This window comes from Heterocephalus glaber, unplaced genomic scaffold (genome assembly GCF_053883595.1).
Source record: "Heterocephalus glaber isolate CG9 unplaced genomic scaffold, H.glaber_assembly_v1.0 deba00001442, whole genome shotgun sequence".
Lineage (NCBI taxonomy): Eukaryota > Metazoa > Chordata > Mammalia > Rodentia > Bathyergidae > Heterocephalus > Heterocephalus glaber.
In genome coordinates, this window is record NW_028258296.1 from 55,641,714 (window position 1) to 55,659,149 (window position 17,436).

Here is a 17,436-nt window from a genome sequence, read left to right on the forward strand (position 1 = left end):
TTTATTCCTTTTCCTGCTGAGTTGTATTCCATTGTATGTTTACCATTTACCTGGTAGTGGATATTTGGTTGTCTCCAGTTTGGGGATATTACAAAGCTGCGGTGAACATTTTTGTGTAAGTGTTTGTCTACACATACGCTCTTTGCTCTTGGAGAAGCATTTGGGAGTGGAACATCTGATTCATAAGGCAGATGTCTAACTTTTGAAGAAACAGCCAAATTCTTTTCCAAAGAGACTGTACCATTTGCATTCCTAGTTGGTGTGAAGGAGTTTCAGTTGTTCTGTACCCTCATCAACACTCACCTGGTTAGTCTTACTAATTTTAGACATTCTGATAGATTTGAAGTATTGAATCTACCAAATACCTGATAGGAAAATTTACATGCCTAAAGATGTGTAGCTTCTTTTCATGTGCTCATTTGTGAGCCATCTCCTCTTTGGTAAAGTCTCTGTTCAACTCTTCTACCATTTTTTTCCTTCAGGTGTTAATTGTCTTTTCATTGATTTTTAAATTTTTGAATATTCTGGAAATCCTTTATCAAAATGTGATTTTTAAATACTTTGGTTCTTATCAGTAGATTTGACTTTTCATTCTCTTAGCAGTTTTCTGTTTTTTGTTTTGTTTTTCCTATTATGGATTGTGTTTTTGATCTAAGATCTAAGAAATCTTTGCATACCCAAGGGTTATAAAGTTTTTTTATGTTTTTATAGAAACTATGGTTTTAATATTCTAGTCTATGATCCATCATAAGTTAATTTTTAATATGATTAAATATGGATACAAGTTCATTATTTTGCATACAGATATCCAGTTGTTCTAGCACTGTTTGTTGAAAAGATTATTATTTCTATATTAAGTTGTCTATCCAGTGTGGGTCTGTATATTTACTCTGTTCATTCCTGTTGGTATGCAATGTTTGCCTTTAATTATGCTAGTACCATACTGTCTTAATCATTGCTTTATAATAAGCCTGAAATCATATGCAGTCAATTCTCCTATACTTTTCTTTAAAAATTTTTGGCTATATATGTCCTTTATATTTCCATGTGAAATTTATAATCAGTTTGCTAGTTCCTACAAAAACACCTTCTGGAATTTGTATTGGAATTACATTGAATCTATAGATCAATTTAAAGGAAGTAATATCTTTTTTTTTTTTTTTTTTTGGACCGGGAACTCAGGACCTTGCGCCCACAAGGCAGATGGCAGAACCACTGAGCTAAATCCCTGGCCCTAAAGGAAGTAATATCTTAACAGTACTGAGTCTTCTAATCTGTGAACATGCTATAAACCTTCATGTATTTAGATCTTTTTTTTTTTTTGGTACCGGGGATTGAACTTGGAACCTTGCACTTGTGAGGCAGGTGGCGGAACCACTGAGCTAAATTCCCGGCCTGTATTTAGATCTTTTATAGTTTCAGCAATGTTTTATAGTTTTTAATGTACAAGTCTTTCACAGCTTTTGTCAGATTTATATCTAAGTATATTTTGATACTTTCCTAAATCTGTTTTTATAATTTGTTTGACTATTGTTAGTACATATATAATTATTGTATATTGATCTTATATCCTGCAACTTGCTAACCTTTTTATTTCTAGAAGCTCTTTTACATGTTTCATAGGATTGTCTCCATAGACAGTCAGGTATCTGGAATTGGGACAGTCTTGCTTCTTGTCATGCGATGTAGATCCCTTTTCTTTCTTTTCCCTCTCCTACCTCCCTTCCCTTTTATTCCCCTTCCCCTCTCAAGTTCTCTCCTTTCCTTCCCTTCTTTCCTTTCTGCTTCTTCTCCTCTTTTAGCCTTACTGCATTGTGCAAAGTTCAGTAGCAGTAGCAAGAGAAGTTATCCTAGACTTTTCCCTGATCTTAGGGAGAAAGCATCCATTCTTTGATTCCCTCTATCAGCTTTAGGAAATTCTTTCTATTCATTAGTGTTATTAATCATGAAATCGTGTTAGGTTTTTGTCAGTTTTCTACATCTATTAAAATGATCTTACGGTTTTCTTTTTTAATCTGTCATTGTAGTGAATTAAATTCATTAGTTTTTGCTTGATTGGTTTTGTTTTTTTGGTACCAGGGCTCGAACTTGGGACCTTGTACAAGGCAGACACGGTGCCGCTGAACTAAATCCCTGCCCCAGATTGATTGTTTTTTGTACTGGGGATTGAACCAAGGTCTTCACACTGAGCTATATCTGCAGCCCTTTTTTATATTTTAAGACAGTGTCTCACAGTAATGTGCTCAGTTGCCTATGCAGGGTTTAATTTGCCATCCTCCTGCCTCAGCCTCCCAGAATGCTGGAATTACAGATGTGCTTCACCGTGCCTGGTGATTTTTTAATATTATGTCTTTGTTTGGCTTTAGTGTTAAAGTAATACTGACCTTAGAGAATAAGTTGAAAAGTACTGCCTCTTCTAATTAGTGGGAAAGTTTGTATGGAATTTTATTATTTCTTAAGTGTTTGATAGAATTTACAAGTGAAGCCTTTTGGGTTTGGTATTTTCCTTGCACAAAGATTTCTAACTCCCAGTTATTTTCTTTACAAATACAAGTTTTATTGGGTTTATCTGTTACTGCTTCTTGAGTGAAACCTTGCAGTTTGTGTCTTTCAAGGAATTTGTCCATTGTTATTAAAATTTTCAAATTTATTGGGATATAGTTGCTCATAATGTTGTCAGTCCTTTCAGTATCCATGGAATTTGTTGGGCTGTCAGCAGTTTTGTTCCTTTTTTATTTAACAGTGAGGAAGACATAGTTCACTACAGTTTACCCACTTAGCATACAATTCAGTAGTTCTCAGTATGTCCACAGAGTTGTACAACATCACAGCAGTCGGCCTGTGGACGTTATCATCAAACCGGAAAGCAGTCCCATACTCATTACCAGTCACTCCCTCAATTCTTACTCTCCCACCCTTAGGCAACAACTGATATACTTTCTGTCCTTAGGTTTTCCTTTACTAGATATTACAGATAAATTGAATCAGACGATCTGTGGTCTTTTGTGATTGGTTTGACTTAGCTTAAGTTTTAAAGGTTCATCCATTGCATCTTCATTTCTTTTTATGGCTGGATACTGTTCCTTCTTATGGCTAAATAGTACTTACATCATTGTATGGATAATACCACATTTTGTTTATCCGTTTAGTAATTGGTAAACACTTAGGTTTCCACTTTTTGCCAATATCAGTAATGCTGTTGTGAATATTTGTATATAAGTTTTTCAGTGAGCATCTTTTCATTTCTCTTATATAATGGCTAATAACAGAATTTCCGTGTCACATGGTAACTATATGTTTAACTTTTTGAAGACCTGCCATGCAATTTTTCAAAATGATGGCACCAGTTTACATTCCTGCCAGCAATATATAAAGGCTCCAATTTCTTCACATCCTCGCCAATATTTGTTATCATCTATCTTTTATTATAGACATCCTGGTGAGTATAGAGTAGTATCTTTTGATATTGACAACTTGTGTCTTCTCTCTTTTTTTCTTATTAGGATAGTAGCAGTTTATTGATTTTACTTAACTTTTTAGAGAGTCAGTTTTGGGTAATTGATTTTCTGTATTATTTTTCTGCTTTCCATTTCATGGATACCTGCTCTGCTCTTTATTATTTACTTCTTATTTGGGTCATGTTTCCACTTTAAGGTAGAAACTAAGATCATTGATTGGAGATCTTTTCTGATAAAGGTGTTTTATTATGATAAATTTCTTGTTATGTACTGTTTTAACTTCAGCTTTTAATGTATAATGTATTTTGGGGTTTTTTGGGTTTTTTTTGTTTTGGTAATGGTGATCGAACTCGGGTTCTTGCGCTTGCGCAGCAGGCAGCGAAACCACTGAGCTAAATCCCCGACCCTGTATTTTTATTTTTGTTTAGTTAAAAATGCTTTCTGGACATGGTGTTGCACACCTGTAATCCCAGCACTTTGGGAAGCTAAGACAGGAGAAACACAACTTTGAGCCCAGCCTGGGCAACTTAGCGACTTAACAAGATCCTTTCTCAAAATAAACTTTAAAAAGCAGTGGGGACATAGCATAGTGTGAAGGCCATGGGTTCACTCTCCAGGATCACACACAAAAAAATAACTTTATTTCCCTTTTGATTTCTTCTCTGACTCATAGGTTATTTAGAAGTGTGTTCTAAAATAATTGGGGAGACTCTTCCAAATATCATTCTCTAATAGATTTCTAACTTAATTTTATGTAATCTAAGAACATATTTTGTATGATTTGACTCTTTTTAAGATTTATCAAGGCTTGTGTTTCGTGCCAGAATATAGTCAACTAAACTCAGCATGGTAAATGTTCCATGTGCCCTTGAGTAGCATGTGTATTCTGCTCTTACTGGCTAGAGCGCTCTGTGAGTGTCAGTTAGGTCAAGTTGATTGATAGTATTATTTAAATTTTCTGTATCCTTACTGATTCTCTATTTTATCAGTTATTGAGAGAACAGACCCAACTATTTGGATTTGGCTATTTTTATTTTTTTATTTCTATCAGTCTTTGTTTCATATATTTTGAAGCTTTGTTTTTGGCTATATAAACATTTAGGATCATTAACCTTTTTTAAGTGATTTTTTTTTAATCATGAAATGGTCCTTCTAAAACACAAGATTTTTTTGCTATGAAATCTACTTCATCTGATGTTACTATAGAGACTCCACCTTTTGTTTTATTAGTACTAGCATAAATATATATTTTTTCCATCTTTTTACTTTTAACCTGTTTACATGTTCATATTTAAAATGAGATTCTTTGTAGGCAACATATACAGTAGTTAGGTCTTGCTTTTTATCTAGTCTGACAGTGCCTACCATTTCACCGGCATGTTTAGACCAGGGATTAGCAATCTATAGTCCACAGACAAAATCTACTTACTTTTGTAATAAGGTTTTATTGGAACATAGCCAAGCCCATTAGTGTATGTACTGTCTGACAACTGTCACACTACAGTGACTGAGTTTGCTCCCCCCTGATTACTGTTTACATTTAATGTGATTATTGAAATGGTTAGATTTAAAACTGCCTTGTTACTGTTTTTCATTTGTTCTCCCCCCCACCGTCCTTTTTCTAAATGTCACTTTTGGGATCCTTTGGATATATTTCATCATTCAATTTCCTTTGCTAGCTTACTAGCTATAACTTTTTTCTTTGCTCTGAGGGCATTCAGAAAACAACCATAGGGAATGATTTTGGAGTTTCTTGACTCTCTTGCTCAGACTTCATCCACCTTTCTGGCTTCTGATAAACTAAGATTTATATGCCATAGTTTTATTCCTCTTGACTCTACGGAAAATAAAGATGGAATGGAGAGACTTTCATTTGCCTAAACAGACTTCCTATATATGGTTTAGATTGAGTAGAACTGCATTTTTCAAAACATCAGCCTCTAAGGCGTGTTATGGTGATTAATCCGTTTTGACTCACACTTTGTGAAATAGTAATTAAGATGCACTAACACAGAGGTCTGTGTCTCTGCAGGCAACCATCAATATTGTTTTTGATCGAGTTGGGAAAACTGATCCTGTCACAAGAGGCATTGAGATCACTGTGAATTACCTAGGAATTCAGTTTGATGTAAGAGTTCTATGAAGATCTTGGTTTATACAGTTTTTTATTTTATCTGATGTGACTTAACATTGTTAAGACTCTACTTCCTATACTTTAAGTACTTGCCTCTGCATCTGTTCTTCCCGTGGTCCTCTGTATAGGCTGACGTATTCACATGACACATTTGTAATAGTCCAGGTTTCTCGTTCTTAACATAAATGCATAAGTAATGATGAGTGCTGTACCTTTATTGTCATGGATGCTGATTATTTCTACAATTCCTCCTCTGCTCCTCTGTAGCCAGCTACTATGCCAGTTTCTCCCCCCTACCCCCACCAAGTATTCAGATCCTTCTCTCTGTGCTCCTTAATGAGCTCTTCAGGCACATAAGTCATCTTTGATTCCCCTGGTAGAAAATTAACTACTAATTAGTGTTGCATGTTAGACCTGAAATAATTTCAGCTCTAAAAATAAATGATCCTCAAGGACCCAAGTTCAATTCCTGGTACCAAAGAAATAAAAAAATAAATAAATGATCCTTATCAATTAATGTGGACCTTGTACTAAAGATGATAACTGTCAACTATGTACAAAATTGGATTTTTTTTTTGTTTCCTTAAAGGAGGAAAGTTTATTGTAGCTCACAGTTTGTAGAGGCTTCAGTCTACAGTCCACTGGCTCCAGGGCAGGGTGGCCTGGTGAGGGGCGTGGAGAGGAGAAACCATCCACGGCAAAACAAGGCAGGAAGAAAACAGGCAGCAGTGAAGTAGCAAAACAGCAGACCCAGTTGGATTTTTTTTAATCATCTTTTCTACCTGTTTGATAAAACCACTGTCATAAACACACCCTTGTCCTAATTTAAGTTCAGTGCCCTTATTCATCGAATAATATATCTTGTAGATATATGTGTGGGCAATGATAAGACTGATATCACCCAGGCAGGGTGTTGCACACTTGTAATCCCTGCACTCGGAGAGGCCCAGGCAGGAGAGTTCCAAGTTCCAGCCCAGCCTGGGCAACTTAGCAAAACTCTGTCTCAAAAAATTTTAAAAGGTCTAGGGATGTAGTTCAGTGTGATGGCTCTGGGTTCAATCCCCACTGCCCCAGCATAGCAAAAAAAATTTTTAAAGACATACCACATCCTTAGTCCCAGTGTGGGCATTTAACTGGGCTCTGATTCTACACACAAACTGCCTGCCACTTCGTCTTCCATCTCAACAGGACATGCCTCTGAACTCAATGGTAGCTAAATAAGAATGAACCAGTGCAAAGTGAGCTCCAGTCCTAAGTATGCTTTGGTATTGTTGGCCTATGTAGTTTACTCATTTACTTTTTTTACTCGGCTAAATTTTTAGAAATGCTTTCCATATCAGTGCTTCCTGAGACTGCTTACTCGCTGTGTATATAGTCCATCTATAATTCACCTGTGTCCTCCATATTTCATCATCTGAATAGCAAGACTTTCTATTGCAGCAATAGCAGCTTTTCCTCAGATATTTTTCAGAATTGAATCCCAAAACTGCTTCTCACTATCAAGCAGTGTAGGAGGAGACAAAAGTATGTGATTCAGATGAAGTTCTGTGTCCTAGAATATAGCTGAGGTCTATATAGTCTTTTTATTATAAAAAGATTTTTTAGGGCTGGGGATTTAGCTCAGTGGTTTCGCTGCCTGCTGCGTAAGGACCTGAGTTCAATCCCCAGTACCAAAAAAAAAAGATTTCTTGAAGTTTTGCATGATGAGAGAAGCATCATTCATAGATACTAAAAATAAACAAGGTACTGTTAAGTTTTTTTGTGGGGGGGGTGGTTGGTACTGGGGATCGAACTCAGGACCTTGCACTTGCTATGCAGGCACTGTGCCATTAAGCTAAATCCCCGGCCCCAGTTTGAAATTTGTTTCCTTTCAATTCCTTCTCTTCATTTATCACAGTAAATTGTGTCATTAGCTTGTTTTATTAGTGTTATTTTTACTCACTTCATTACACTTGCTTTCTGTTTTAAGATTTGATTCTTTGGCTAATTGAGATACCTACTGCAGTCTTCCTACCAAAGTCTCACCACTTGCTTGCTTTCTTTCATCCCTCAAAAGGGGTAGGGCCTGTAAAACTCCGTCTCACCATCGCATCTTTCTGAATAGACTTAACAGCTGTTTCCTCTTTCTGCTATGGTGACAGGTGAAGTTCTGGTCCCAACACATTTCCTTCATTCTAGTCGGAATAATCATTGTCACATCCATCAGAGGATTGCTGATCACTCTTACTAAGGTATGTTGTATTGCAATGTTAGAAAGTACTTAGGTATTTGATTACATATGGTACTGTGAAATGGTTTTTTTTGTTTGTTTGTTTTTGGCACCGGGGATCAAACTCGGGTCCTTGCGCTTCCGCAGCAGGCGGCGAAACCACTGAGCTAAATCCCCGGCCCTTAAGATCAAGTTTTTAAAGACATGCACAGAATAAAAATGTTCAACTGCTACATAAAATGTATGACAGTGTATGATATCTAACTCCAATCACAGATAAGATCTAGAGGTAACAAGGGTCTGTTTTGTTCATGGAGCTTTCACCATCATCTGTAATAGAACTTGGCAGGCATTCAGCAGACATTTGAGGCTAGAAGAATAATTATCAGAGTCATTAATAAAGATATGGAAGCAAAGAAACAATATTCAGCTGTTTTCTGATCAACATAAGAAGGCTTCATGGCAGAAGGAAGTTCTGTCTGGTAGAAAAGGTAGAGATTTCAAGATCTGAAAGCCGTTTGAAAGAAGAGAAAGTTAAAACAGGAAGAGATCTCCAGTCATCTAGCACAATTTTGGGAAGAGCTCAGTGGCCCATTAACAGTGCTTGGAGGGCCGGGGATTTAGCTCAGTGGTTTCGCCACCTGCTGTGCAATCTCAAGGACCCAAGTTCGATCCCCAGTACCAAAAAAAAAAAAGCCCAAAACTTGGTAGATTTGGGGCCAGGGACTTAGCTCAGTGGTTCTGCCGCCTGCCTTGTAAGCACAAGGACCCGAGTTCGAACCCCAGTACCAAAAGAAAAAAAGAAAACATTGCTTGGAGTTGCCTGTTTTAATGTTTTATGGTAATCTTAAGGTCATATTCATCAGTTTCCGAAGTTTGACGGCATAAGAATTCTTTCGTATGTACTAATGTAACACCTAAAACCATCAACTGCCTGGAAGGGGAAACTAACAGTAGTCTGTTTCAAGTTTCTTTACAGCCTTAATCATCTGATTTGTTCTATACAAGATTGTTGCATGGAAGAGACAATTAAAGACTATGTTACTTATTCACAACACAAGAATCTAGCAGTACTAATTTTAATCATCTTTCCTCCCTTAACAGTTCTTTTATGCCATCTCAAGCAGTAAGTCCTCCAATGTCATTGTCCTGCTATTAGCGCAGATAATGGTAAGTTTAATAAACTAGCTCTATGTTTACAGCTATAAAAACTAGAAATGTGTTAACAATTAACAATTTCCTCCCACCTGCCCCTCACTACAAAGTAACTTGTAGATTGGTTTGATTTTCAGGGCATGTACTTTGTCTCCTCCGTACTGCTGATCCGAATGAGTATGCCACTAGAATATCGCACCATAATCACGGAAGTCCTTGGAGAACTGCAATTTAACTTCTATCACCGTTGGTTTGATGTCATCTTCCTGGTCAGCGCCCTTTCCAGCATATTATTCCTCTATTTGGCTCACAAACAGGCACCAGAGAAGCATATGGCACCTTGAACTCGAGATTACAGACTGTTAGAAACCAGGATCAGCAGAATTTGAGTCTGAGGAAAAGCAATGGAGGGGACCAGGGCCTGCTACCTCCAGCATACACCTTTCTCAGGTGGTACTATGATACGTAGCATTGGCCAGAACAGGAGAAGGAGAAGTAACTCGAGACAGTACTCAGCAGCAAGCATGCAAAAGTAGTGAGGGCAGGGCCAGAGGGGACTGAGACTGTACTGGAACCATTACATGTCTATAGTAACTGGGCCAGACGTTCAGGTGGGCAAGGTTATGGCTTTTCCTTAAGCGTGACTGTCATTAAAGTCAGACTGTAACACTTGGGCCTTGGGTTTACTTTAAGCATAGCTTGTGCTTGTGTGATCTAATACTTGAGTTAGCAGCTTGCCTCACCCAACCACTTCCCTATTAAAATAACCATGTCTGTTCTAAGAAAGGGATAGTGGACAACTGAAATAGATTTCCTGTTCAATTAGTATTGAGTGTGGGGCCAGGGATGTAGCTCAGGGGTGCCACACCTGCCTGGCAAGTGCAAGGTCCCGAGTTCAACTCCTGCTATGGGGGCGGGGGGGGGGGGGAGATACATTTAAGTTGGTAATGATGTCTCCCATGTTTTCTTCCGTCTCCTCATATGCTGTGGGATAAAACAGTAAATAACTGGAAAAAGTCACTTTCCTATCCTGGGACTCGAGCTCTTCCCTTTTTAAATACTTAAATGCAACCTAAAAAATATTCTGAATGTTATTACCTGGAGTCTCCTTTTATTACTAAACTCTTATTCTGTGTTTAAGTGTTTGGGGTTTCTAGAAGCAAATAAAGATTATCCAAAACAAAAGCACTATTAAGGTTATACCAGCTAATAGAGGAAGGTAAGCATACTCAAGACATTTTTAATGGTATTTGTTCTAGCAACCACATTTTTATAAAAGCATAATTTGAATTATCTGCTCTGCTGTTTTGGAGATTCATGAATCGGCTTTGGTGCTTAAGGAGCCTATAAAAGAGATCATCATATAGAGAAATGTAGTTAAGCTAAAGCATGGAAGAGATCACAAAAAGCAAATAAGCCATCTGTAATAGCTCTGTGGCAGTCATTCACAGGTGGTGGTTTCCAAAAGTCTTTAACACAGTAAGTGGGTGGCAGCTCATTCCATGTGACACCAGTTCTGGATACTTAGTAGGAATCCTAGCAGCTGAAGCCATCATTCGTTCTGATCACATCTGTGTGTCTTCAGAATTGGAGGAAGAATTTGAGGCTGTACTGTGGGCCTGTGCAAAAGAAAACAAAGATTTACAAGTAGTAGTAGAGTATAGGCTGGAGTTTAGCTTAGTGGTGCCACTGCCCGCCTTGCAAGCCCAAGGTCCTGAGTTTGATCCCCGGTACCAAAAAAAAAAAAAAAAAAAAATACAAGTGGTGGAGTGACCAGCAGGAGAGGGATGGTCGATTCTAAAGTTGCATGATTAAACTCAGGAAGTCAAGTCACTCACTAGAAGAATTCAACACTTGGCCTTGTTTCTAACTTGCTATTTGACATATTAAATTTCTTAACGCCTATATATATCTCTTCTGTAATGGACCTCTCATGGAATTTTCTGAAATGCAGAATACAGTGGACCCTCAAGCTACAACCAGCCTGACATAACTTGAGTTAGGTTAATGGAAGATGCATCTGCCTCTTGTCATCACTAGCATGTACCCGGCTAAACATCCAGATCTCAACTGTATTGGCTTAAAACTAACGAGTTACAACCAGCCCTCGGAACTGATCAAGTAAGCCAGGGTCCACTGAACTGTTTAGCTAAGCTTTCCAAAATGTAAGTCAGTGTGTTCATCAAGTGTCATTTACATCACCAATCAGAATTAGTATAATAGAGAAAGTATTGTTTACTTTTAGACTCCCAATTTTGCCATAAATTTCCTTTACAAACTTGGATATGTTATTTCGCTTTTGGACCTCATTCATGTATGAAAAACAGTTGGACCAAAATGTAAAAACTAAGGCCTACCAAGGAACTTATCCAATTCAAATATACAGAGAAGGTTTAATCTCTCCCAATAAAGACAGTGGTACCTCGGTTTACAAACTGAATTTAATTTTGGGGATGTCTGAAGGTGGCCATGGTCATCTTTGTCACCCAATGTGGTGCCTGCAAACAAGCAGAATTTTGCCAAACACTTTTGTTTGCAAATAGAATATTACTGTATTATAAATACTGTCCCTAATCACCATTTTTATGTTCACTCTGCACCACTCACTGTTCAGAGTATTTTAATAGTCTTAGGTAATATAATTCTGGTAAAAATTGTACATATTGTCCCTGTTTTAGAGGTGGAGCAGAGCAAATATTTACCCAACACTGATGAGTGACAGAACCATAATTTTTATCAAGACAGTCTGACTCAGGTTCTTCTGGTGGTCTCCATTGGAACTTTAATAGACTTGACTTATCAACCCTACATAATAGCTGTCAGCTGAGTGCTGTGAAAATAAATTGTCCATATTCTGCCTCCTCTCCTCTAAAATAACATCTTTATCATTTTCCAGTATTTTGGAGAATCTGGTAACCATGGACATAAAGTATACTTAAGGACTGTACCATACTCTGGGGTAAGACAGATCAGGAAAAGAAATCACCACACTCACTCTTTCTTTCACCATGTGTGAGTCATGCTCTGACTCTACCACTGTTTCTTCTTTGGAATCAGGGCACACGTCCAGTGGATCAGCCATGGAGGAAATAATTGGGATTTTCTTAGCTTGGAAGTAATCATAGGCCTTCCTTCCGCAGACCAAGAGTGTGATGTTCTTCTCACTGCTCTGGATTTTGTCCACCACCTTCTCATAGGGTTCATCCAGCACATTCACCCCATTCACTTCAACGATCACATCCTCATCCTCCAGCCCGGCTGCATCGGCCGGGCCGCCCTTCTGTACCTGTGAACGTGAGGTTCTGAGTTAGCAACTCCAGCAGGGGAAAGAGCACACCAGACTGCTTTCCCCTCAGAGGAGGGGGTTGAGAATTTATTCTTAACCATATTTCTCCTTGAAGTACAGAAAAGTTCTTTAGTCTTTTTCGACTTATCAGAGTTACAGCTTCATACTCAAAGTAGCGGTATAAACTGGTTGACTACCATATTGTCAAGAGTGTATTATTACGGGCTGAAGTCATTAGATTTCATAGGTCTCCTTTCACACTCAACTTCAGAGCTACTGGGATGGTCTGTTCACAGCCAGTCCCTACCGGGTTGGCAATGTGTCAGCTCACAGTGTTCATTTGATTTGAAAGTGACTAAAGAGAACTGGATGGAAGCGAAAGATGAAATTCTGATGTTACTTAAGAGGGTGTGGGCCAGCGTTTGTATCTGCATTTCTATAACCTTTCTACTAAGACATCTACGGGCGGGAGAAGCTGAGGCTATCCTAATTGTGATTGTTCACAGGGCTGCTGGAACCAGATTACCATACCTCTTTGACGAATGAGCCTGGCAGTCCCCGAATCGCATTTAAGTGAAAGCCATAGCCATTTTCACCTTTCATCAGCCTGCAGAGTTTAGGCTTATGATCCGCTACTTCCTCTGTGGTGTCTGGACCTGAGTCCTCCAGAGGAGCAGAGGCTGGAACCTCCTTGACAGAACCATTAGGCAATTCTTGATTTTTATAGTAGAGGAATGGAGAAAATTGAGCCTTTTGAAAACAAAAAAGTTCTATGTATGAGTAGTTGCACTTTAATATTCTGGTCTCACAAGGTGTAATACATGTTCCGTTCTTTTTCTGCCTATGTCTGATTGTAGGCTGTAAAACTGCTCTAGTACCCCAACCAGGAAATGTATAAGACAGGTTGGTTATGGAATAATCTTACATAAATATGAACACAGATGCATATATGTGCATAAAATAAAAGTGTAGAATTTTGTACAATCCAAAAAGCCCATCTTCCTAGTTTCTTCTGGCTCCCCAGTAGTGAGCAAGTCACCGCACATCCTTCCACAGGCCTTTTGGAAGAACACACACCTGAGTAGCCCAATACCTCCGACGAAGCACACAAAGTAAAATGGTCTTCAGAACTCCTCCATCAAGATAGAAAAAGTGAAATAAAAGACTACTTTTTACCACTGAAGACTCAAAAGGCCAACCTGTACAGACAGTAACAATTAGAAGGCGATCCCATGTAACAAAGGTCCAACTGTTTGCTACTTGACACCCTCCAGTCTCCCCAGTGCTAGATCCCCCTATATGCTGTTTACTGTTCATTGTGACCATTAGCTGGCAGCTCTGTAATGCCAGACCCTGCCATCTTTAATTACTTCCAGGCTGCCTCACCATTCAGAAGCAGGAAAAACTGTTTGTTGGTCTTGAATACAAAAGCGGCACAAAACAAGAAACGACCTTTTTTTGGTGAAATTGATGGTTGATCCAAGGCCTTTGCACTAAGCTGTATCCCCAGGCTTCTCCCCCACCTTTTTTGAGACAGGCTCCTAAATTGCAAAATTGCCCCAGCTGGGCTCAAATTGGTGATGTTCCTGCCTCAGAGTACTGATACTCTGGATATGTACATGCCCACCTGTGACTGATGTTAAATACAATTAAGAGCTTAACTGGCTGAGGCTTTTAGTTGAGAAGGTCAGGAAGGTAGATTGGGGGGTGGCATGAACTTGGATCAGTGGTTAAGTTGCTGCCCACAGTGCCTGGGACATTTGTTTGGCAGTGAATAGGAAGGTGAGTGCTGTGGGCCCCGCCCCCCCGGAGGCACACTGGCAGCCTGGCTGGAATTCGACGGGCACCTCTGGTTATTCGGCCATCTAACTGCAAGAGCACATTTCCTTCCTTTCTGAGAGGCGCCAGCACAGACCCTTCTGGTTACCTGGTTCAGCTAACTCTGGTACTGATCTTGTTCCACTTTGGAATGTCTCTAAAATGTGGGAAATTATCACAGTGACGCATTACATGCCAAAACGCTGAGACAGCTACCTCAACGAGCACGTCAAGTATCTAGCACTTGCCTCAAGTTTAGGTCAAGTAGATTAATGTTTAAACATATAATGAGTTTATTCATTCATCACTTGGATATTTGGGTATCCAGTGGGTGCCAGGAACCTTGTAGGTGTTTGATTTATTCACTGCTATATTTCAGAGATCCACCCCCACCCCAATCTGTGGCGCTTACTTTGAGGAGTGGGGCAGCCATCGTTTTGGAACAAAATTCTCTTAAACTCACTAAGACAGAAAAGGTAGTTACATCATTCTGTCACAAGGTTAGGAAAATGCCAGAATCCCCTTTACAGCAGCCAGAGCTGTGGCCTGTTGGCTTCTCTGGACTTTTTCCTCCAGCTGAGCCCAGCCCTCTGCAGGAATGACTCACTTAAGGTCTTAAGGCAGAAATAGCTCCCTGGAGCTTCTGTATTTGGTTGGCTGTGCCCCCACAGATCACCTCAGAAAAATTAAGGCCTTCTCACATGCAGTCACCTTTCAAGTTCTTGAAGATGCTCTTTTCTCCAAAGCCCATGCTCGTTCAAGCTAAATACTTACGTGGTGGCTTCTAAAACCTCTTCCCTGGCTACTTGTCACTGGTCCTCCTAAATTGGGGCTCTCAGAGCTGGATACCATGGTGTTAACAAACATAACATGTACATATGAGAGACCTTATCCCATGTGCTCTAAATACTACCTCTAACTCTAGCTACCCTTTACAATAACTGTCCCATCTTACTGTAAGGAAACAGGCACAGAGAGGATAACGTGCCCAAGGTCACATTAATATGTACCAGATTCTGACCTAGTCAGTGAGGTGATTATCTCCAGAAGCCAAATGTCAATTAGCATAACTAAATTGTCCTCTCTGGTCATATTAAGTCAGCAGATTGAGTCTCACCATGTCATATTCATACAACTTATAGCAAAGTTAGAATAGTACTTGAATTTATTCTCATTTTAACTTGATTCATTAGTTTTTGTTTTGTTGGTACCGGGGATCAAACTTGGGACCTTGCGCTTGCGAGTCAGGTGCTGGAACCACTGAGCTAAATCCCCAGTCCTTGATTCATTAGTTTTTAAGCTTAATTCTTTCTGTCCTGATGAGGTATTTTAATTACACCCTTCTGTGAATCATCATTGCTTTCAGTCCCCAGAGTATATTAACTATGTTTTCCCTGTTTCTATCCAGATGTAATAAACTAGGATAGGAACAAATTGCACATTATTGGTGATTTCTGTTCCAGTTGACATTTCCCCAGTATCAAATGTTCTCCAGCTATGCTTGTTTACCTAGTTTTTTAAAAAATTACTGTCTGTTTCATTTTTTCATTTGGTTTACAAAGGTATCTTGAAATATCTAATCAAAATGTGCTGAGGAGGAGTATGGTATAATGAATTAAGAGTCCAGAAACTCGGGTTCAAATTCTATCTTCAGTCTCTGCTAACCTGGGTGACTTTAGTAAACCACTTAATCTAAATGTCAGTTTCCTAGTCTATACGAAGGGGCCAATATCACCACCCATGGTAATCCTCCCTCTGTATCATTCGTGGGCCCTTAGAACAAAACCCATTTCTCTTATTCATCTCCAGGACTAACATGTAGCATGACAGATGGTACCTAAGCCCCCAGATGCCTTTTACACTACACTGAACCTCAGTTACTTGTTTAATTTGCGGGGAAGGAGGACTGGGGACTGAACCCAGGGCCTTCACATTGAGTTACATAGGCACATCTCTAGCCCTCGGTGGGTGGAAGATTGGGGGACACAAGGTCTCACTAAATTGCTAAATTGCTCGGGCTGGACTGTAACTTGGGCCCTTCCTGCCTCGGCCTCCCAGAGTGCTGGGATTATAAATTTGTGCCACCACACACTGCTAAACCTCTTGTGTTTGTGATAAGGGTGTCATAAAACCTTAAAACATGCAAATAGGGGCCAGGGATTTAGCTTAGTGGTTTCGCCACCTGCTGAGCAAGCACAAGGACCCGAGTTTGATCCCGGGTATGTGCAAATAGTAGCTGTTAAGAGAGCTATTAAGAAGTGAGGTTAGTTCACTACTTCTTGGTCTTTGCTCACTTCATTTGCTAAGGGCTTACAAATAAAATCTTTTCTAGGCTTTTACATGAAATTGGTGGAACTTACTGATCTATAATTTAAAATCTAGTTGCTTCCTATTTGGGGGAGTTAGGGCTACATCTGTCTATTTCTAGACTGCTATTCTCCAGAGATAATTTCAAGTCACCAAGAATATTTCTGCAATTTATTTGCCAATTCTTTCAAAATTTTGAGTCCAAGGACTTAAAAACATGTTTAGTAATCACGTATTGCTCTTATGGGGACCAGTTTGAGCCTCCATTAGCTTCTAATAAGTGTTTTTCCCCTGGGCTGGGGATGGAGCACTTACCTTCCTGGCATGTTCGAGACCCTGGGTTCAATCCCCAGTACAACACACACACACACACACACACACACACACAAAAGATGAATTTCATTAAATACCTTTTTAAAATTATAGCCCTTCCATTTTGCAGAACACAATAGTAATAAGTCAGCCCAAAGTCTGAGGACGAGTGAGTGGACCCAAGCGTAACATGAATGTGTGGCCTTGTACTCACCAGTCTGTACAGATCATCCGTCTCTTTGTCCACCACCAGCAGTGACGTCTCCTCTCCCCCCTTCCTAATCATTTCCACCACACCGTCATGATCCAGGGTCTCCACAGACTCGCCATTGACAGCAACTACCAGGTCGTTTTTCTTCAGGCCAGCCGCCTCTGCCGGACTTCCAGAATCTATGTCCTTGATGGTTTGACCTACCCTTGCCCCCCAAAACTTAAATTAGTATCAGAAACGATACTAAACAAACTGGTATTTCTGCTGGAGTCCAAGGCCCTGATGAAATCTACAAAAGGTATGTGGGGCACACTCCTTTCCCCTGCATCCCGGGAAGTGCAGAAGCACCCTATCTAGACTCCTCCACGGGAACAAACCTGACCATTAGCAATGAAAGGATCTTAAAGGAGTAAGAATCATGTTACTAAAAATGTCTGACATTCAATCCTGACAGAAGTAGCAGGCTAAACATTAAAGGTCAATAAATTCCCAGCAAGTCAGTGAGCACACTTACATGCATAAATCTTACATAGAAGTTAAGCCCTA

The 17,436-nt window shown here is 39.5% G+C and overlaps 2 protein-coding genes across 10 annotated transcripts in view; one reads left to right on the plus strand and one right to left on the minus strand.

Annotated features, from left to right (window-relative positions):
• The window catches only part of Gphra (golgi pH regulator A), a 44,764-nt gene extending 34,714 nt beyond the window's left edge, over nt 1–10,050 (plus strand). For 2 of the 4 annotated variants that reach the window (XM_013075500.3, XM_004853902.4), the window contains exons 11-14: nt 5,491–5,586; nt 7,734–7,823; nt 8,906–8,971; nt 9,094–10,050. In XM_013075500.3, coding sequence (XP_012930954.1) covers nt 5,491–5,586; nt 7,734–7,823; nt 8,906–8,971; nt 9,094–9,300 — 459 coding nt within the window. In that variant the 3' untranslated portion in view covers nt 9,301–10,050. The remainder of the gene's footprint in view (nt 1–5,490; nt 5,587–7,733; nt 7,824–8,905; nt 8,972–9,093) is intronic. The other 2 variants (XM_013075501.3, XM_087213353.1) reach the window with 1 other exon arrangement.
• A 126-nt stretch (nt 10,051–10,176) lies between these two features.
• The window catches only part of Pdzk1 (PDZ domain containing 1), a 41,261-nt gene continuing 34,001 nt past the window's right edge, over nt 10,177–17,436 (minus strand). For all 6 annotated transcript variants that reach the window (XM_087213351.1, XM_087213352.1, XM_021265805.2 and 3 more), the window contains 4 exons: nt 16,894–17,090; nt 12,774–12,992; nt 11,952–12,242; nt 10,177–10,575 (listed from right to left, as the gene is read on the minus strand). In XM_087213351.1, coding sequence (XP_087069477.1) covers nt 10,522–10,575; nt 11,952–12,242; nt 12,774–12,992; nt 16,894–17,090 — 761 coding nt within the window. In that variant the 3' untranslated portion in view covers nt 10,177–10,521. The remainder of the gene's footprint in view (nt 10,576–11,951; nt 12,243–12,773; nt 12,993–16,893; nt 17,091–17,436) is intronic.